The sequence below is a fragment of the Oratosquilla oratoria genome, chromosome 39, assembly GCF_046742065.1.
Source record: "Oratosquilla oratoria isolate Oo_2021 chromosome 39, ASM4674206v1, whole genome shotgun sequence".
Classification (NCBI taxonomy): Eukaryota; Metazoa; Arthropoda; class Malacostraca; order Stomatopoda; family Squillidae; genus Oratosquilla; species Oratosquilla oratoria.
Window position 1 is genome coordinate 7085160 of NC_134815.1, and position 23709 is coordinate 7108868.

General features: G+C 38.3%; 1 protein-coding gene across 1 annotated transcript in view; it reads left to right on the forward strand.

The window, feature by feature from the left end:
- Positions 1-23709, forward strand: part of LOC143020268 (putative 4-coumarate--CoA ligase 3) — a 343617-nt gene that overhangs the window by 291504 nt on the left and 28404 nt on the right. The window contains exons 8-9 of the mRNA XM_076176492.1: positions 11663-11817; positions 17648-17819. Coding sequence (XP_076032607.1) covers positions 11663-11817; positions 17648-17819 — 327 coding nt within the window. The remainder of the gene's footprint in view (positions 1-11662; positions 11818-17647; positions 17820-23709) is intronic.

Genomic DNA, 23709 nt, shown 5'->3' on the forward strand with positions numbered 1-23709 from the left:
CTTCATGGCATGCAGGGGACAGTGAAGAGGGAGGGGGAGGAGGGAATGGGTTGCACCATGTCATATCTATGGATACTTATTATTTTTTTTTTTCTAATTTGTCAAACCACCCACGTATAATCTTGAATGGTTCATCTTCAGGATCTGCACCAGGCTCTTTTTTCTTTTTTTCTTTTTTTCTTTTTTTCTTTTTTTTTGACAAATCAGCATGTAAATGACTTGCCTTTTCACATATGATAGCCTCCAACATTCAAACTATTTCTCTTTTATCCACACTAGCAACAGCTTCTCTACCGTTACCCTCACCTTAGACTATTGCTTGCTCAGAACTTTCACCTCCTTTGCCACATCAACAGCCATAAATACATCCTTCTTCTTCACAGTTGTCCCCCTTGTTGACTTGTTATTCCCATACATACAAGGAAGATCAGCAATGTGAATGCTATTAGCTTATTTCTTGGAAATTCTTCAGCTTGATCATGATTGCCTCCTTTTTGCCACTACTACTCTTCTTCACTGCTTTATTAGGCCCCATACTGAACTGATAAGAACACACTATTACTGGCAAAGCAATAAAGCACCAAAATGCACACAAAAGCTCAAACCATGAGATATCTCCATATTTGTATTATCTGGTTCCTATAGAGAGCATAACTGAGCAAGAAAGCAGGTGATAGCTATGCTGAGCCTCCACAAAATCATTGCCAGACATGCAAGCATGTTCATTTCCAGGGATGAGGTTTGTATGCAGAAGCTTATTTTTGCACAGGCGGTGATTAAAAACAGATCATTCACATGTGGAGGGGATCATAAGTGAAAGTTCCACTGCATATATATATGAATGTATTTATGTTTTTAAAGCATAAGATAAAGGAGGCAAAGAGAAGAGCAGATGTGAAATGGGGTAAGAGTATGACAGAAAATTTTGAAAGTAATAACAAAATGTTTTGGAAAGAAATTAAAAGAGGAAGAGGAGGCGAATCATGTAGAAAAGAAAATGTAAAAGGTGCAGATGGAGAGATGATAATGGAAGAGAAGGCAGTAAGAGGAGAGTGGGCAGAGTATTTTAGGGAGTTGCTAAATGTGAAGGAGGATAGGGAGGGAAAGGTAGTTGCAGTGGGAAGTGCTAAGAAAATAACAGTGATGAGTGAGGAAAATGGAGGAGAAATAAGGAAAGATGAAGTGAAAGCAGCTGTTAAGATGATAAGAGCAGGTAAGGCACCTGGGTTGGATGGATGCAATGCAGAATGTCTGAAAAAAGGAGGTACAGTGATGGTGGACTGGCTGGTGATGCTATTTAATGTTTGTTTAAGAGAGGGTAGAGTGCCAGAGGACTGGAGGAGTGCCTGTATAGTTCCATTTTACAAAGGAAAAGGGGACAATGAGTGTAGTAGTTTTGCATGGATCAGTTTTTAAATGTAGTTGGAAAGGCTTATGGGAGGGTCATGATTGAGAGGATTAGGAGAGGAACAGAGGGAGTAATTGGTGAGGAACAGTGTGGGTTTAGGACAGGTAGGGGATGTGTAGATCAGATTTTTGTGGTAAAACAGATATGTGAGAAAGCTATAGGAAAAGGTAAGGATGTTTTTTGGGCTTGTATGTGGGTAAAATTAAGGTGATGAGATGTACAAGAGGAGAAAGTGGCAGCAGACTGGAAGTGAGTATTAATGGAGAAAGACTGGAGGAAGTGAATAGTTTGATACTTGGGTGCAAATGTGGCAGGAAAGGGAGGAGTGGGGGTGGAAGTAGAATGTAGAATGAAAGAAGTGAGTAAATGCCTTGGGTGATTCAAAAGTGTAATGAGAGATTGTTTGAAGGAGTGATTGTGCCCACAGCACTGTACAGGGCAGAAACAAGGAACATAAGACAGGAAAAGAGAAGAAATTTGAATATATTTATTTACCTAGTTGTATTTTATGGGATAAGAGCTATGCCTGTAGTGACTCATTTTCATATCTCTCCATGTCCAGTTTGTTCTTAAAATTGTGTATAGTTCTGGCATTAACTGTTTCTCTGTTCAGTTTGTTCCAGACATTGATCACTCTATGTGGTAAGCTATTTTTTTTTTCAGGTCTCTTCTGTAACTGTCTTTAGTTTCTTTTCGTGTCCTCTTGTTTCTCTTCTGTCCCACTTTAATAGGTTGTCTCTATCAAGAACTTCCATCCCTTTCATAATTCTGAAAATGGTCAACAAATTGCCTCTTTCCCTTCTCAGTTCTAGTGTTGCCAACTGTAATTTCTCCAATCTTTGTTCATATGTCAGATCTGTAACGTAATATTAGATATTACGTCATGTATGTAATTATGTCTTAGAATTGTGTTCCTTTGTATTACATAACTATGTTCATATTTCTTGTCTATGTATGTATTGTAACAATGTTAAGCAGTAATGCCCGTCCACTATTTGTAATCTTGCCTACGTGCGGAGAAATGTGCGCACTCTTGTAGAACAAACAGACAAGCGAAGTAATCCTGAATAGTTCGGAGCGCACAGATTTGACAGTTACTAAATAAGTAGATTGTTCAAGCGAGTCGAGGGTCTTAAAACTATCCAAGTTGACGTGTGTTAACTTACCTCCCCCCCCTCCTCAACGCTCACCCGCACCCTTCACCGGAAGTATTCCGCTTCCGGTCCAATGGTATATAAGCTGTGGAAATCACTCACACCTTGTCATTTCTCGCATATTGCTCTCTTGATAAAACTAATAGTTTGGACTCATGAGACGATTCGTGTGAAGTGATCACCCCTTTTGCCTCCATTACTTGTCTTATATACATTGCTTTGCATTATACTTGTATTTGTATTTATTACTTATTTTGATACATATGTTCCTGACCTCTTTGTACTTAATTAGTACCATATTGTATACGTACCTTGTGCTTCGTATTTGAACGATACTTTTCATATTCTTGTATTCATGTAACGGTCCCATTGACCCAACTGCCCATTCTCTTTTGTGTTTATTATTGCCTGTAAATATTTTCCATGTTATTAATAATTTTGTTTACTAGTTTTATCGCTAGTATAATATTCCTTTCCTGGAATCTTCTTTGTTACTTTACTTCTAGTCTTACGAATTATCTAGGCGCAGACCGGGTAATTCAGTCCTACAGTGGCTTCTAGAAGTGAGCTGGTTCTTAAGCACTTATCCGTTATACATAACATCTCTTCACATAACCAGTCCGTCCGTAACAAAGTGGCGACCTTGCCAGGATATTTTATCAGGTATTTAACACATTCTTTTAGAGATGGATGATATAATTCAAGAATTCGTTCAAAATCCCAAGGTAAGTTTCTTAAAGACACAAAATAAAGACACTTTGATAAAAATAGGCAAGCACTTTGGAGTAGACATTGATACAAGTTTGCGAAAGAAAAAATTACTTCAGGAACTCGTTGAAAATCTGATCAAAGATGAGATCTTATCTCCAGAAGAGATTAAAGCTATACAAATTCCTTCAAACAAGTTAGAAATAGAGGCACGACTAGTCGAACTTAAGATTAAGGAGTTAGAATTAAAAGTCATGAGAGTAAAATTTGAGGAGGAAGCTAAATTGAAATAAATGTGAATTGAGGCAGAATTTAAAGCTAGAGTGAAACAAATAGCAAGAGAGGACGAAACTAAAGTCAAATTGGCAGAGTTAGAATTAAAGAAGGCAGAAGTAGAAGCTAGGATTGTTGATAGACAACCCGTAGTTCAGGAAGGTCATATAGATATTTCCAAGTATGTAAAACTTTTGCCCCAGTTTTCAGAAGAAGACCCAGAAACATTCTTTCTTCAGTGGGAAAAATTGGCACGACAGTTACAAATCCCTAAAGAAAACTGGCCATTAATCATTCAAACACAATTTAAGGGTAAGGCTCAGCAAATTTATACTTCTCTTTCAGAAGCAGAAAGCGAGTATGATAATGTGAAAGATTGTATTTTAAAAGCTTATGAACTAATACCAGAGGCCTATAGACAGAAATTCCATAATTATAGGAAAACACCTCAGTTAACATACGTAGAATATGCGGCTCAACAAGAGAGGTTATTCAATAGGTGGTGTCTGGCTAGTGAAACGGACACCTTAGATAGACTTAAACAGTTGATTTTATTGGAGACAGATCTTAGGATTTTTATAGATGATCATGTTCCCGAAACTTTAACTAAAGCTGCTGTATTGGCTGATGAGTTCACACTAAATCATAAACCTAAGTCAAGACAAATGGAATCCCAAAAGTCAAAGTCATATATTCCAGATTCAACAAAATGCTCAGATCCTTGGTCCCCAAAGAAACCCTTTGAAAATCAGTCTAGCCCATCACATTTCAGTTACAGGTCTGATTTCAATCAATATCCTCCAAACCAACCTTGGCAAAGAATGGACAGGTTTAAGACTAATCCCCCTGTAACTTGTTCATATTGTAAAAAGGCTGGCCATCACATTTCAAATTGCAGAAAGAGACTGGCACCCTCATTCTCCAATAAGACACCAACTCTTGTAAGTAATATAAAATCAGATGATTCAAAATCCTCTATTCAGAATAAACAACCAAAGAAGCCGGTATTGTCAAGTAATGTAGAACCATCATTAGATCATGATCCTTGTTTCAAACCATTTGTATCAAAGGATTGCAAAGGCGGAGCATGCCAACAGGAGACCTTTTGATCCATATCTAGGTCGGATGCAAAAAAAAATCATATCAATAATAAAATAATAAATAAAAACTATGATAATGTAAATAACAAATGAAATACATAAATAAATGCATAGGTATAGTTAAATAATAAACAGACAGGTAAATAGTAAATAATAATAAATTGACATATAACTAATAATAAATGAAAATCAGACAGACAAATGATAACAAAACAAAAACAAATAATATAAGATAAATTATAATCATTACAGCATCTTACTTAGGTATTTATCTAAATGATTCTTAAAGCTTCGAACTGAACTACATTGCACTACCTGTGCAGGAAGTTTATTCCATTCATTAACTACACGGTTGGCAAAGTTGTTTCTACCTACTTCCAAATTGAATCTATTTCCGGACAGTTTGAGACCATTGTTTCTTGTCTGATTCTCATTCAATGTAAAAAATTTGTCACTTTTGATGTTGTCAATTCCCTTTAGAATTTTAAAGACCAGTATCAAGTCACCTCTGAGTCTACACTTTTTTAGGGAAAACAGATTCATATGTTTTAGTCGATTTTCGTGTGATTTATTTTTGATATTTGGAATCAGTTTTGTGGCTCGCCGTTGTACTTTTTCCAATCTGTCAATGTCTTTAATGAGATTCGGTGACCATACGGAAACAGCATATTCCAAATGTGGACGAACTAACGATTTATATAGCTTGTTAATGAGTGATGGACTTTTGAAATCAAAAGATCGCACAATCAGTCCTAGAATCTTATTTGCTTTCTCAGAGGCTGAAATACACTGCTTGGATGATTTGAGGTCGTTACTGATAATTACGCCGAGATCTTTTTCACTATCCACTTTTGTTGAGGAATTTCCAACTAACTTGTAATCGTACTTACTGTTATTTTTACCTATGTGCATTACCTTGCATTTACTTGTGTTAAATTTCATTAGCCACTTTTCAGACCATTGCTGTAATTGATCTAAATCTTCTTGAATATCTAATTGGTTTGAGTGATCATTTGCCACTCCGCACAGTTTTGTATCATCAGCAAATTTGGAAACAGTAGATTTTAGTCCATGGTCTATATCATTTATATATACTATGAATAGAAGTGGCCCAAGAACGGAACCCTGAGAAACTCCACTTGCAACACTTTTCCATCCAGAAGTTTTTCCATTTAAAACAACTCTGTTTTTGACCATTCAACTAATTACTAGTCCAACCTAATAGGCTACCACTTATTCCATGCAAAGCTAATTTAGTAAGTAGTCTTTCGTGTGGGACGGTATCAAAAGCTTTTGCAAAGTCTAGATATACTAAATCTATATTGTTTCTTTTGTCATAATTCGAGATAACTGTGTTGTAGAATTCGAGTAAGTTAGTCACGCAAGAACGTTTCCGTCTGAAACCATGCTGGCTATCATTTATCAAACGGTTACTTTCTAAATGATGTTCGATAGCATCTCTGATGATAGTTTCCATTATTTTTCCTACAATTGAAGTCAAACTTATAGGCCTATAGTTATTTGGCTTCTTTTTGTCACCTTTTTTGAATATGGGAGTAATGTTAGCTAGCTTCCATTCTCTTGGGACATCTCCGGATATGATGGATTTCTTGAAAATAATTTCTAATGGAACAACAATCTCATTTTTCATTTCCTTTAAGATTCTTGGATGCCAACCGTCAGGCCCTGGTGTTTTATTAACTTTGAGTTTGTCTATACACCTTTTAATTTTTTCTTTTGTTATATTTACCGTAGTAAGTTTACCCTAGACTTTTCACAGGTTTCAGTTTGGAATTCACCTTGAGGTGTTTCATTTACAAATACCGAGCTAAAATAATTGTTTAAGATATTACACATTCCTTCATTTGAATATTCAAGTTGACTGTCAGCAGATAATAGTGGACCAATGTGATTCCTAACAACCTCTTTATCTCTAATGTAACTATAGAATTCTTTGGAACTATATCTCATAGTAGTAGTTCACAGCAATATCCTATTTCCATACTCAGAGACACAGGAGCAAAGCAAAGTCTGATTTTAAATTCTGTCTTGCAGAATCTGGGTGAGTCATATACAGGTTATGATATATTGATAGGAGTTGGAGGAATTGTAAAATGTCCATTACATAATGTTTTCTTGCGGTTTGATTTAACAACCAGAATGGTTAAAGTAGCAGTAGTAGACTCTCTTCCCATAGTAGGAATATCCTTATTGTTGGCCAATGACATCGCTGGAAGCAAAGTCATTTCTCCTTTAATAACAAATAACCCTAAGACCTCAGTAGAACATTCAGATAACTTACAGTTGTTTCCCGCTTGTGCTATAACCAGATCTCAGTACAAGAAATCTGAAGAGGAGACCTATAATTTAGAATCCCTATTCTCCCAAACTGACTCATCCTCTTCTTCTTCACCAGTTTCTCTGTCTAGAGCAGAATTAATCAAAGAACAGAAGTCAGATCCTTCTCTTAAAAATTTGTATGAGTTTGTTTCATCTCCAGAAGAAGTTGAAAATGTCATGAGGTTTCTATATAGAAAACAGAGTCCGAATGCGAAAATGGAGAGCATCCACCGCAACCGCTGACCAGCCATGGCAAGTAAGGAATCAAATAGTCCTCCCTCTTGGTTTCAGGAATAATGTTCTCAAATTGGCTCATGATACTCCCTTAGCAGGTCACGTAGGGGTAAGAAAGACCTTGTTCAACATAACCCAACATTTCCATTGGCCCACGGTTGTCAAAGATGTTGCCCAATATTGTAGAACATGTCATACATGTCAACTTGTAGGTAAGCCCAACCAGAAAATTGTAGAAGCTCCACTCCATCCTATTCCTGTAATGGAAGAGCCATTTAGTAAAATTCTAATTGACTGTGTAGGACCTTTACCTCCTTCTAGTAAAGGAAATCAGTACATTCTCACAATCATGTGTATGAGCACTCGTTTTCCAGAAGCAATTCCTTTGAAAAAATATCAAAGCTCAAACCATAATTAGAGAAATGTTGAAATATTTCACTATGGTAGGATTTCCCAAGAACATTCAAAGTGATCAAGGAAGTAATTTTCTTCCAACAAGTTTAGAGAAACCCTTGTAACACTAGGTATAAATCATGTAACTTCCTCCGCCTATCATCCTCAATCACAAGGTGCTCTAGAGTGCTTTCACCAAACGCTCAAGACAATGTTGAGAATCTTCTGTGCTGAGAACACACGAAATTGGGAAGACGGACTCCCCTTTTTGCTGTTCGCCACCCGAACAACAATTCAAGAAAGCCTTGGATTCAGCCCGTCAGAATTAGTCTTCGGTCATGAAGTCCGTGGTCCCCTAAAGTTATTTCATGAACAATGGATGGAAGAAGAACCACCAGTTCCTTCTTTGAAATACGTGTCCCAGGTCACCGAGAAGTTGTTAGAAGCTTGGAAATTGGCAAGAGAGAACTTAACAAATGCTCAACGAGTAATGAAAGGTCGGTATGATAAAAATTGTAAACTTAGAACTTTCTCTCCAGGAGATCAAGTGTTACTTTATCTTCCCATACCAGGAGATCCATTGCAGGCTAAATACAAAGGACCCTATGAAGTCTTGTCCAGAGCCAGTGATCTCAACTACATAATCAAAACTCCAGACAGAAGAAAGAGTTCCCGTCTCTGTCACATAAATACCTTAAAACCTTATTATTCCAGAGATCCAATTCCAGCTTGCAACTCTACCGCAATAGAATCGGAAGAGCCTCCTGATAACCTGCCTAATCCTCCTAAGATTCCCTTGGAAAACTCTCAGATACTACAAAATCTTCAGATAAAAGTAGGACACTTATCTGAGAAACAAGATGTAGCAGAACCATTGACTGACCTGTTGGGAAAAGACCACGACTTCGTGTGGACTCCTGCCTGTGAGACAGCCTTCAAAAACCTGAAGTCCCTTCTCACTAACGCACCCGTTCTAAGGGCACCCGATTTCCAATGACCCTTTCAGCTGCAAGTCGACGCCAGCAACACCGGTATCGGTGCCGCCCTCTTGCAAGAGAACAATGAAGTTCTTCACGCTATCGCCTACTACAGCAAGAAGCTGTCCCCTGCGCAGAACTACTCCGTACTTTCTAGAACGTAGCTTTTCAACATAAAGTGAAAAGCTTTCTCAAACTGTGGAGGTGTAACGTAATATTAGATATTACGTCATGTATGTAATTATGTCTTAGAATTGTGTTCCTTTGTATTACATAACTATGTTCATATTTCTTGTCTATATATGTATTGTAACAATATTAAGCAGTAACGCCCGTCCACTATATGTAATCTTGCCTATGTGCGGAGAAATGTGCGCACTCTTGTAGAACAAACAGACAAGCGAAGTAATCCTGAATAGTTCGGAGCGCACAGATTTGACAGTTACTAAATAAGTAGATTGTTCAAGCGAGTCGAGGGTCTTAAAACTATCCAAGTTGACGTGTGTTAACTTACCTCCCCCCTCCTCAACGCTCACCTGCACCCTTCACCGGAAGTATTCCGCTTCCGGTCCAATGGTATATAAGCTGTGGAAATCACTCACACCTTGTCATTTCTCGCATATTGCTCTCTTGATAAAACTAATAGTTTGGACTCATGAGACGATTCGTGTAAAGTGATCACCCCTTTTGCCTCCATTACTTGTCTTATATACATTGCTTTGCATTATACTTGTATTTGTATTTATTACTTATTTTGATACATATGTTCCTGACCTCTTTGTACTTAATTAGTACCATATTGTATACGTACCTTGTGCTTCGTATTTGAACGATACTTTTCATATTCTTGTATTCGTGTAACGGTCCCATTGACCCAACTGCCCATTCTCTTTTGTGTTTATTATTGCCTGTAAATATTTTCCATGTTATTAATAATTTCATTTACTAGTTTTATCGCTAGTTTAATATTCCTTTCCTGGAATCTTCTTTGTTACTTTACTTCTAGTCTTACGAATTATCTAGGTGCTGACCGGGTAATTCAGTCCTACAGTGGCTTCTAGAAGTGAGCTGGTTCTTAAGCACTTATCCATTATACGTAACACCTCTTCACATAACCAGTCCGTCCGTAACAGATCTGACAGTGTGGGTGCCATTTTTGTTGCTGCTCTTTGGATTCTTTCTAATTTTCTTATGTTCTTTTTTGTGCTAAGTGCCCACATTGATACAGCATATTCTAATTTTGGTCTTATCAGTGTAACAATTATTTTTCTAACCATCTCCTCATGTATGTAATCAAAGGCCACTTTCATTGATCTTAATAAGTTGTAAGTCTCTCTAAATAATTTATTTACATGTTTGTCAGGTGTCAAGTCACTTGAGATGATTACTCCTAGGTCCCTCTCTGAATCAACTTTTTTGACTTCTTTGTTTCCAATCATATATTGTCCCGAAACTCTATTTTTACCTTTTCCAAATTCCATTATGCTACATTTTTTTATGTTGAAGTTCATCTCGTATCTCCGGCTCCATTCCCATATTTTATCCAGGTCATCTTGCAGTGATCTGCAATCTTCCTCTGTTCTTACTCTCTTGAGTAATTTGGCATCATCAGCAAAAAAGTTCATGTAACAATTTACTCCTTCATCCATATCATTTATGTATGTGACAAACATTAAAGGAGCCAAAAACAGAGCCTTGTGGGATGCTACTTTTCACATCTTCCCATTTTGAGTTTTTGTCTCTAAGTACCACTCTCATTTTTCTCCCAGTTAAGAAATCCTTCACCCATTCCAACAGTTTGCCTTGAATTACTCCTATTTTTTTTTTTTTTTCAATTTTACTTATTAATTATTTGTGTGGTACTTTGTCAAATGCTTTCTGCAAATCCAAGAAGGCACAATCTGCCCATCAATCCCTTGTATTATCTCAATTAATCTCAAGTAAAAGCAGATTAGATTTGTGGTGCACGATCTTCCACTTCTAAAACCAAATTGTTTGTATTTACCTAGTTGTAATATATGGGAGGGGTCACTCTACCACCCTTCCATCCACCATCCTCTCCCATTTGTATTTATCCTTGACTTTCTTCCTAAACACCGTATTACCTATCATCAATTCTCTAGACACATCACCATCAACTGTTCACTCAGATTTTTTCTTGGAACTCCACACTTACCAACCACTCCATCTATTGGTTCATTTCCTACCCTAGCATTAAGGTCTTCCAATACCACTACATTGACATTTCTTCCTAATCTCTATGCACTCATTTAAATCTATCCAAAAAGCCTCCCTTTCCTCTACAATCTTCTCGCCACCAGACCCTCATGCACTTACAAAAATCCACATCTCCCTCCCCAGTTTCACCTTCATTCACATTAACCTTGAAGAAACCTCCTTCCACTCCACCACACACTCACCTATCTCTTCATTTTCTAGTATAGCCACCCCTTCTCTCCCTCATCCTCTCTTCACTCCTGAGATCCTCCCAACTACACTCCAAAACTCACCCCTCCCTTTCAACTTAGTTTCACTCAGTGCCAACACATTCATCTTTCTTCTTACAAACATTCTGCCTATCTCTTTCCTTTTACTCTCATCTGTACCACATCCACACACATTAAAAGACCCAAACCTTCGGGTACTGGTTGGAAAACTCCTCCCAGACTCTCTTATGCCTTTACTTTCTTTTTAGGAATGTCCCCTTTAGGGCTACAGGGAGAACGATGCCTAATCCTATCACCATCCCATTCTTATGCTTTACTTCTCTTCTCTTTTCTTTTGTACCTCTTATATGATTCTCTCATCCTATTTTGTAACCAATCTATGAATGCTTGTTTCTTCTCTTCTACAACCTTCTTTGCTTTATCATCCCACCACTTACTACCTTTCCTTCTATTTCCTCCCAAACTTTTTGTTCCACTCACCATCTTTGCACACTTTGTGACTCCCTCCTTGAAACATCATCATTCCTCCTCCACTTCTAGTATCTAGATTAATTCATAACTTTAGCAGTCAGAACTTTATTCATTGTATTATTGGAATATAATGTAAGTTTTTTCTTGTTTTATGCAGGAGAGAAACAGGAAAATATTATAGGCTGTCTGCCTTTCTTCCATATTGCTGGCCTGGTAGCTCAGATGACTGTTAGTATTATAATGGGCTGCAAACTCATTACACTCCCAAAGTTTGATCCACAACACTTTCTGAGAACCATCATACACCACAAGGTGAGTCTATATACAACTACATTAAAATATATACAGGGTTGTTTAGCTAATGTTTGGTTTAGCATCAGTAGAGATCCACATTTTTGTATGGAGCCAATCCATTACAAAAGCAAAAGAGGAGAAAGATTTGGGGGTCGTTGATAAAAGACAACCTGTCACCTTGTAGTGGTCAATACAATTGTCCTTGTTGGAAGCTGCCAGCCTGAAACGAGTTGTAGGGACAAGGTATGGGAAGTTTTTCATAGTGGGGAGTCGGAACACGCCATTTAGTTTGCCGTGGTATGGTTCCCTTGGGCACATTTGGAATGAGCACTTCCGCACACTGTGCCGGCGGCAAGTAATGTTCTCATCGGAATAAATCTGTAAGATCAAAATATCACCGCAGTATATTTACCCTTGTGCACCCTTGGGATAAACACTGTTGGGTTCAGTGCATACAGCTTGGTACTCTTCCTTAAATAAGCTAGGATATTTAAAGTCAATCCCTTGACTGATCTGTTTATTGAAAATGACGATGGTACTTTGTACAAAAATGGTGGCGAAAGTCTGGATTCCTTACATTAAGTATACAATAATTTAAGATATTTTTACAATACATAAATATCCTCTTTACAGGATGCAGAGGGATATGTTTTATTTTATTTACAAAATAAATGAAGTTGCTATAATGAACATTGTTATTTATATTAATTAAAATTAGTCGAACACATGTTCTAAGTTGTGACTATAGTTTATCCTGTGCTCGGCGGTCACGACGGTCACGAGTCTTACACGTGTTGGCTGCAGAACACTACAACCTGACAGACATATCAGCACAATTGTCTTACACGTGTTGGCTACAGAACACTACAACCTGACAGACATAGCACAATTGTCCAGAAAATTAGTGTCTTTTCACAAAATGGATGAAGAAATCATATGAAAAAAAATTAAACCCTGATGCATCCAAAACTAGAATATTCATCAGTGGTGTGGTCCCCACACAGAATATGAACAAAGTCAAAAGAATACAAAGGGAAACAGCCAAACTGGTTCCTGTCTGTCCTGTCAAATAAAACATACGAGGAGTGACTAAAATACTCTATCTGCCAATTTTGAAAAAAATGAAAGAGGTACTGTGATTGTATTGTTCATGTCACTAAAGGGGATGCACTACATTGACAGAAAATAGCTCTTGATTAGGGATAGGAGGGATTTATGAGGTCATGAGAACAAATAAAGAAAAACTACATGTATAAAGGATGTGAAGAAATGCAGTTTTTTATATAAATGCATAGTAATTTGGAATTATTTAAATGATATAACCTAAGCTGGAATAATTCATAAGTTCAAATCTCATACATATATACATATACCAAAGGCTTTTTCCCCCTTACACAGGAGGTAGCCAAAAGACAAAGGCATAGAAACCACTCCCACCCATTCCATCCCCCACATACTCCACTCCTCTCTACCCTCTTCCCTCTCTCTTATCTTGGCACCTCCTGGATGACAGGTCATCCCTGCATCTTGTCCACTGCCCTGGGTCAGAAGCAGTGTCATAAAACGCAGCACATCCACAGCAAGGCCACTTCTTTAATTCAGCGACCCCCCTCTTGGGCTGCGTTAATTTATCTCTCATACATACTCCCTCATCCCCATCCCCCACCTACTCCCCCTCATGCATCACAGCATCATCCATACACAACCTTTCTCCATTCACCCCTATCTTCTGTCCTCTCCCGTCCTTCCTCACAGACATTCCCCTTTTTCCCAATACCCCTTTTACCCCATCCTTCCATCTCATCCTAAGTCACCCTCTCATGTTCACTCCTTCCACCTCTGCCTTCCACACCTCTTACTAATCTTTCTTTACTCATTCTTTCCATGTGTCCAAACCATCCTAATACTCTTTCATCAACCCAATCTCCCAACTTCCTTTTCACCCCTGTTCTCCTCCTCACCTCATTTCTCACTCTATCTAGCCTAGTAACCCCTATCATATTTCTCAGGCATTTCATCTCGAACACATTCAAACCCCTTCTCTCTTCCTCTCTTATGTTCCATGTTTCTGCCCTGTACAGTGCTGTCAGCACAATCACTCCTGGAAGAAAAATCTATACTGAACCCAAATCAATTTGGATTTAGACAAGGGAGATCCTGTACAACAAATCTGATCTGCTTTTACTCAAGATTAGTAGACATAATACAAGAAAGAGATGGATGGGCAGACTGTGCTTTTCTGGACCTGCCAAAGGCATTTGATAAGGTACCTCATAGGGAACTAATAAATAAGATAGTCAAAAGGTGGCATCAGAGGAAAATTATTGGAATGGATGAAAGACTTCCTGATTGTGAGGAAAATGCGAGTTGTAATTAGAGAAAAATTCTCCGACTGGGAAGAAGTAAAAAGCGGTGTCCTGCAAGGATCAGTACTGGCCCCGATCATGTTCACTGTATACATTAATGACATGAATGAAGGCGTGGAGTGCTATATAAATTTTTTTGCAGATGATGCAAAATTACTTAAGAAGGTAAAAACGGAAGAAGACTGGAACTCATTGCAACAAGATCTGGACACAATATGGAATTGGACTCAAAAGTGGGAAGTAAAATTCAATATTAAGAAATGCAGTATAATGGAATTTGGAAAGAGTAGAAACAGAATATCAAAAGATTACAGAATTGGGGAAGAAAAAAAAAAACTATGAAAAAGATCTTGGAGTGATGATTGGAAAGGACATGAAACCAGATAAGCATATAAATAAGATGTTCGGAGAAACCTACAACTTATTGAGAGCAATCAAAGTGGCATTTACTTATATGGATGAAGAAATGACAAGGAAAATACTAACTACACTAATAAGACCAAAACTTGAATACGCAGCACCACTTTGGACACCCAGTACCAAAAAGAATATTAAGAAATTAGAAAGATTACAAAGAGCGACAACCAAATTAGCACCGACACTCGCCAAACTAACATATGAGCAAAGACTATCCAAATTGAACCTACCAACTCTGGAACAAAGAAGAGAAAGAGGAGATTTGCTAACTATCTACAGAATAATGAAAGGAATTGAAGTTTTAGACAGGAACGACCTATTAGTGTGGGATAACGGTAGAACAAGAGGACACGGAAAAAAATTGAAAAAGGATAGTTATAGTAAATACTTGAAAAGGAACAGTTTCCCACACAGAGCGATAAATACATGGAACAAATTAGACAACAAGACAGTATGTGCTAACACTATACAAGATTTTAAGATGAAACTTGATGCGGAGAGATACAAAGACGGGTCACCACGAGCATAGCTCCCCTCCCGTATATTACAACTAGGTAAATACAATCTTCTCTTAGCATCCATTCCCAAGTATATATTCCTCATTACACTTTTTAAACCACCAAGGCATTTACTCGCTTCTCTCAATCTACATTCTACCTCCACCTCCACTCCCTTTCTTGCCACATTCGCACCCAAGTATCTAAAACTATCCACTTCTTCTAGTCTCTCTCTTAATACTCACCTCCAGCCTGCTGCCACTCTCTCCCCTTGTATATATCTCATCACCTTTTACCCACATTTATCTTCAACTTCCTTCTTTCACACACCTTCTCAAACTCTGTCTGTAACTTCCTCAATCCCTCCTCTGATCCTGCTACAAGCAAAGTGAGGTCAGCAAACAACTGGTTTATCTCCCACTTTTCTCCATTTTCTTTAACCATCTCCAATCCCTGACCCATTACCCTTGCATTCACCTCTTGCACCACCCCATCCATGTATAGATTGAACAGCCAGGCCAACATAACACATTCCTGACGAAGTCCCACCTTTCCCTCAAACCACTCTCTCTCCATTTCTAATCCTAACACAAGCTCAACTACTCTCATAGAAACTCTTGACTGCTCTTAACAGCTTTCCTCCTATCCCATATATCTGCAAAATCTCCCACAAAGCCTTCCTGTCTACCCTGTCATAAGCCTCTTCTAGATCCATAAAAGCAAAAAAAAACATCCTTACCTTTTCCTATAGCTTTCTCACATATCTAGCTTACCACAATAATCTAATCTACACAACCCCTACCTGTCCTAAACCCACACTGTTCCTCACCAATTACTCCCTCTGTTCCTCTCGTAATCCTCTCAATCAAGACCCTCCCATAAGCCTTCCCAGCAACACTTAACAAGCTGATCCCTCTGAAACTACTACACTCACACTTGTCCCCCTTTACCTTGTAAAGTGGAACTATACAGGAACACCTCTAGTACCCTGGCATTCTATACTCTGTCAAACATACATTAAATAACCTCACCAGCTAGTCCACCATCACTGTACTTCCTTTTTTCAGACATTCTGCATGGCATCCATCCAGACCAGGTGCCTTACCTGGTCTCATCGTCTTAACAACTGCCTTCACTTCATCCTTCCTTATTTCTCCTCCATTTTCCTCACTCATCACGGTCATTTTCTTCGCACTTCCCACTGCAACTACATTTCCCTCCCTATCCTCCTTCACATTTAGCAACTCCCTAAAATACTCTGGCCATCTTTCTCTTACTGCCTTCTCTTCCATTATCATCTCTCCATCAGCATCTTTTACCTTTTCTTCTCTACTTGATTCACCTCCTCTTCCTCTCTTAATTTCTTTTTATTACTTTCAAAAATTTCTGTCATACTCTTACCCCATTTCACATATGCTTTCCTCTTTGCCTCCTTTATCTTGTGCTTTACTTCTCTTCTCTTTTCTTTGTACCTCTCATATGACTCCCTCATCCTATTTTCTAACCACATGTGAAAGATTGCTTCATCTCTTCTACAACCTTCTTTGTTTCCTCATCCCACCACTCATTACCCTTCCCTCTATTTCCTCCCATCCTTCTTGTTCCACACACTATCTTTTCACACCTATAGAATGGAGAATTCAGTAGAATCAGTACATAGGAGAATTACCAAAATCATACGAGGTATTGGAAATTTACTATACAAAGACAGGCTTAGGCACCTTAACTTACACTCTCTAGAAAGACAAAGAGTGCCTGGTGATCAAATAGAGGTATTCAAAAGGCTCAAGGGCTTTAACAAGGGTGATGTAGTCAAAATCATCATATTAAGACATCAAGGCAGGATTTGTAGTAATGGATTTAAATTGGACAAAGATAAGTTTAAGAAGGAAATAGGCAAGAACTGGTTTACCAACAGGGTGGTTAATGAATGGAACAGACTTAGGAACCATGAAGTGAGCTCTGACACAAAAGGTTGTTTTAAGAGGAGATTAGATAATTATATGGATAAAGATAACAGGTAGTAAGGGACATGGAACTGCCTAGTGTAGTCCTTATGGTCTTGAGCAGTTTTCTTCATTCTTATATTCTTATGTGAGGGAGAGTGTAATTTAGTACATCAATTCTTAATTTGGCTGGTCATCCTTCTTGAAATGACACTATCAGCAAGTTCCCACCACAACACAATTACATACACCCAATTGTGGAGCAGATATACTTTGTATTAGCTATGAGCAAAACAGTTAATAATGTTTTTATCTGTTTACATCAGTGACAGATTCCATAGGTATAAGATTATATGATTGGACCACTTGTATTGTGAAGATAAGTTGTCACTAAACTTGTACATAGCTGTGTGGTTTTCATGTCAAAATAGACTAGTTCTGCATAATGGCAACACAGATGTTGTCCAGGCTAACTTCAGATAAATTCACTCAGGAAGAAAATGTAGACTGAATGGTGTACCAAAAAATTAGAATATCCTGAGGCATCTGCCTAAACACTATGTAATATATCAGTATTGAAAAGGTTAAATGTCATTAACTTTCTGGTATTTTGTTTCTCTAGGCAAGAGTCCTCGCTGTGGTCCCCCCAATGCTAAACTTCCTGAATTCAGCTCATGTACCTCCAGAGGCACTTCGATATGTTGAATCCATCTTGTGTGGGGCAGCTGCAGTCCCCATTACTGCTGTTGAGATTTTGAAAAGAAAAATTGGACACCCTATCTTCTTCCAGGAAGGTCTGTTACTTTTTTACACTAGGCTATATTTTTTGTATGTCTACCCTGCTCACAAGATCATATCTAGAAGAGGTAAAGTAAACTGGGTACACTTGTGGACACGGTTTTGGAATGTGGCTATGTAAGATATGCTATGTCTGTCAGTCCAAGAGCTTGCTAAATGCCCAGGACAGGAATTGAGTATTTATCTAGTTTTATATATTTAGGTTATGGTAATACCCAAGAATGGAGGACTGAAGTTCATGTTCACTTGAATAGAGAGAGAACATATAGGTAGAGTTGAAATATCTGGTAACAGAGATATCTGAAGATGAAAGGATGAAAGGAAAGGTTGGTCATAAGAGTGAAGAAGGTAAGAGGTATATTGAGAGCTATATGAAGATGTCACAGGAAATAATGAAATGTATGTGTAATGTGATAGTTGTACAATCGTGTATAGAAGTATTTACTTCTGTCTATCTATATGCCAAAGGTTTCCTCCCCCTTTTAAGTGAGGTAGCCAAGCCAAGGCATGCATCCACTACCACCCATTCCACTCCAATCTGCCACCTTTGTTTCCTTCTTAATTTAGCTCCTCATGGATGAAGGATCATCCATGTCTCCTGCTCTCTGCCTTGGTCAGAAGCAAAGCAGCAAGTTGCAGTACATCCACAACAGGGTTGTTTCACTGAAACTCTTTTACAGATGTGTAAATTACAAACTAAAAGACAAGCATGATATAGTTAGATTGTGTGAAGGAGATGAGGAGTACACAGATGACACAGAGATGGCAGAAGTTATGATCAGACATTTCAGGTCTGTCTTTATAATTGAGAGCTCTCAACCCTGGGAGGATGAACAATTGGAAAGTTCACCCATTATGAAAGAAATAAAAGTAACACAAAGGGAAATAGAGACCAAATAAAAAGCCTAGATGTCACAAAGTCGCATGGACTTGATGAAATTGCAAATTGGATATTGAAAGAGTGTATAGACGAACTGACAGATAAAATACTCAAGATAACAGACTTCTCATTAAAAGAGGGAAAGGTACCACAAGATTGGAAAGATGCAAACATAGTACCAATACACAAAGGAGGAAACATGGAAGATCCTACAAACTTTAGGCTGGTGTCCCTCACAAGCACATTAGCAAAAATATGCGAAAAGATCATCAGGAGCAGATGGACCAAACATTTGGAAGAAAACAAAATAATAAACCCCAAACAATTTGGTTTTAGAAGTGGAAGATCATGCACCACAAATCTAATCTGTTTTTACTCGAGACTAATTGAAATAATACAAGAAAGAAATGGATGGGTAGACTGTGCCTTCCTGGATTTGCAGAAAGCTTTTGACAAGGTACCACACAATTAATAAACAAAATTGAAAAAATAGGAGGAGTTCAAGGCAGACTGTTGGAATGGATGAAGAACTTCTTAACTGGGAGAAAAATGAGAGTGGTACTTAGAGACAAAAATTAAAAATGAGAAGATGTAAAAAGTGGCATCCCACAAGGCTCTGTTTTGGCTCCTTTAATGTTTGCAATATACATAAATGATATGGATGAAGGTGTAAATTGTTGCATGAATTTTTTTGCCGACGATGCTAAATTGCTCGAGAGTGAAGACAGAAGAAGATTGCAGATAGCTACAAGATGACCTGCATAAAGTATGGGAATGGAGCCAGGAATATGAGATGAATTTCAACATCAAGAAATGTAGCAAAATGGAATTTGGAAAAGGCAAAAATAAAGTTTTGGGAAAATATACGATGGGAAACAAAGTAGTAAAGAAAGCAAACTCAGAGAGAGACCTAGGAGTAATTATCTCAAGTGACTTGACACCCGACAAACATGTAAACAAGTTATTTGGAGAGACCTACAATTTATTAAGATCAGTGAAAGTGGCCTTCGACTACATGGATGAGGAGATTTTTAAGAAATTAATTGTTACATTGATAAGACCGAAATTAGAATATGCTACATCAATGTGGGCACTTAAGACAAAGAAAAACAGGAAATTAGAAAGAATCTAAAGAGCGGCAACAAAAATGGCACCCACACTATCAAATTTGACATAGGAACAAAGATTGGAAAAATTACAGCTGTCAACATTAGAGCAGAGAAGGGAAAGAGGCGACTTGTTGACTATTTTCTGAATTATGAAAGGGATGGAAGTTCTCGATAGAGATGACGTATTAAAATGGAACAAAAGAGAAACAAGAGGACATGCAAAGAAATTAAAGAAAGACAGTTACAGAAGAGACCTGAAAAAGAACAGTTTCCCGCACAGAGTGATCGATGTCTGGAATGGGCTGAACAGTGAAACAGTAAATGCCAGAACTATACATGAGTTCAAAACTAAACTGGACATGGAGAGATACAAAAACGGGTCACAACGAGCATAGCTCCCATCCCATAAAATACAACTAGGTAAATATTTACACTGTGACCTCCTGTCCTTTCACAGGGAAAAAGATAGAAGATTGGAAGAAGTCCTTTCAAATTGCATAAAAAAATCATTCATACAAAACCATCCTCCACTTACCCCTGTGCCTTGCCTCTCCCTTCCTTGCTCAACAGACATTCCCCTCTTCCTCAGAGCCCCTTTCACCCCATCCATCCATCCATCCCATTTTTGGTTGTCCCCTAAAGTTCACTCCATCCACTTCTGCCTTCCATGCCTCATTTGCTAATTCTTCACTCATTCTCTCCATATGTCCAAACTATCCCAATAATCTTACATCAGCCCTATCTGCCAGTTCCCTTTCCACCCCTATTCCTCTCCTCATTTTCACTCTATCCAACCTTGTAAACCCTACCCTACTTGTCAAACACTTGATCTTGATCAATTTGGATTTAGACAAGGAAGATCATGTACAACAAACCTGATTTGCTTCTATTCAAGACCTACAAAAAGCATTTGGTAAAGTACTACACAAGAAATTAATAAGAAAAATAGAATCAATAGGTGGCATCAAAGGTAAATCATTAGAATGGATGGAGGACTTCCTGACTGGGAGAAAAATGAGGGTAGTAATTAGAGACAAATACTCGAAGTGGAAAGAAATAACAAGTGGTGTCTCACAGGGGTTGGTGCTGGCTCCAATCATGTTTGCCATATATATATAAATGACATAGATGAAGGAGTTGAATGATATATGAATTTCTTCACAGATGATGCAAAAATACTAAAGAAAGTAAGAACAAAACAGGACTATGATTCATTACAATCAGACCTGGACAAAATCTGGAAATGGACTCAAAAGTGGGAAGTGAACTTCAATATCAAGAAGTGTAGCATAATGGAGTTTGGAAAAAGTGAAAACAGAATTTCAAAAAATTATAAAATTGGTGAAGAAAAAATAAAAAAAAGTGTACTCGGAAAGGGACCTTGGAGTAATAATCAGCAAAGACATGACACCGGATAAACATATAAACAAAATAGTCAGAGAAACCTTCAACCTATTAAGGTAAATGAAAGTGGCATTTGACTATTTGGATGAAGAAATTATTAAAAAAGTATTACATACATACACATACCAAGGCTTTTCCCCCCTTACTAGGGAGGTAGTCAAAAAGGAAAAGGCATAAAATCATTCCCACCCATTCCATCCCTGAACATACTCCACACCCCTCCACCCTCCCTCCCATCTTAGCACCTCCTAGATGATGGGTCATCCCTGCACCCTGTCCACTGCCCTGGGTCAGAAGCAGTGTCGCAAAACACAGCACATCCACAGCAAGACCACTTCATTAAATCGGCGACCCCCCCTCTCTGTCCCCCCATATAAAGGAGAGGACGGGGAGAAATCCCTTCGGGCTGCGTCAAAATTTTGCTCACACACACTACCTCACCCCCCATCCCCCACACCCATTCCACCTCATGCATCACAACATCATCCATATACAACCATTCTCCATTCACCCCTATCTTCTGTCCTCTCCCGTCCTTCCTCAACAGACATTCCCCTCTTCCCCAAAGCCCCCTTCACCCCATCCATCCATCTCATCCTAGGACGTCCCCTCATGTTCACTCCCTCCACATCTGCCTTCCATACCTCCTTTACTAGTCTTTCTTCACTCATTCTTTCCATATGTCCAAACCATCCTAATACTCTTTCATCAACCCTCTCCCAACTCCCTTTCCACCCCTGTTCTCCTCACCTCCTCATTTCTCACTCTATCTAGCCTAGTAACCCCCATCATACTTCTCAGACACCTCATCTCAAACACATTCAAGCTCCTTCTCTCTTCCTCTCTTATGTTCCATGTTTCTGCCCCATACAGTGCTGTTGGCACAATCACTCCTTCATACAGTCTCCTCTTAGCATCCATCCCAAATTTCTATTTCTCATTACACTTTTTAATCCACCAAGGCATTTACTTGCTTCTCTCAATCTACATTCTACCTCCACCTTTACTCCACCTTTTCCTGCCACATTTGCACCCAAGTATCTAAAACTATCCACTTCCTCCAGTCGCTCTCCCTTAATCCTCACTTCCAGATTACTGCCACTTTCACCCCTTGTACATCTCATCACCTTACTTTTACCCACATTTATCTTCAGCTTTCTTCTATCACACACTCTCCCAAACTCTGTCACCAACTTCCTCAATCCCTCCTCCGATCCTGCCACAAGCGCAGTGTTGTCCGCAAACAACAGCTGGCTCACCTCCCACTTTTCTCCATTTTCTTTAACCATCTCCAATCCCTGACCCACTACCCTTGCAATTACCTCTCGCACTACCCCATCCATGTATTAGTTACATTAATTAGACCAAAACTGGAATACGCAGCGACACTATAGACACCCAGTACTAAAAAGAATACAAGGAAATTAGAATATAGAGAGCAACAACAAAGTTGGCACCAGCTCTTTCCAAATTAACATATGAACCAAGATTATCCAAATTAGAATTACCAACACTGGAGCAGAGAAGAAAAGAGGTGATATACTGTACTGACCATAGAACCATGAAAGGAATGGAAGTCCTTGATAGGAATGATTTACTAAAAAAAGACAATGGAAAGACAAGAGGTCTTGAAAAGAAACTCAAAAAGGCTAACTATAGAAGAGATCTGAAAAAAATAGTTTCCCATACAGAGTGCTGGATATCTGGAATAACTTGGATAAAGAAACAGTGTGTGCATACTATTCAAGATTTTAAGAAAAAAACTTGATGCTGAAAGATACAAAGACAGGCCACCACATGCATAGCTCCCATCCTGTATAATACAACTAGGTAAATATTTTTACTTGGATGAAGAAATGGTAAGAAAATATTAGTCACACTGATAAGGCCTAAATTGGAGTATGCAGTGATACTATGATCACCCAGTACTAAAAAAAAAAATAAAGAAAATTGAGAGAATCCAGAAAGCAACTACAAAGATGGCCCCAACACTGTCAAAAATGTCATATGAAGAAAAATTGTCAAAACTAGAACTACCGACTCTGGAACAAAGAAGGGAAAGAGGTGACTTGTTGATCATCTACAGAACTATGAAAGGTGTAGAAGTCCTTGATAGAGAAGACTTACTAATTTGGTATAAGAGGAACACAAGAGGACATGGAAAGAAACTCAAAAAGGACAGTTATAGAAGAGACATGAAAATGAAGAGCTTTCCCCACAGAGTGGTGTATGGAACATACTAGATGAAACAATAGTGTGTGCAAAAACAGTACAAGAATTTAAGAGGAAATTAGATATGGTGAGATACAGAGACAGGACACCACAAGCATGCTCCCCTTCCAGTAAGATACAACTAGGTAAAATAAATACATTTAAACTTTTCTTCTTTGCCTCTCTTAACTTCTAAGTCTTTGTCTCAAATAGTGTCATAGGCATATCTTTGCATGCATTGCCAGATGCCTGTTTCTCATAATACTTTGCAATCCCACAAAA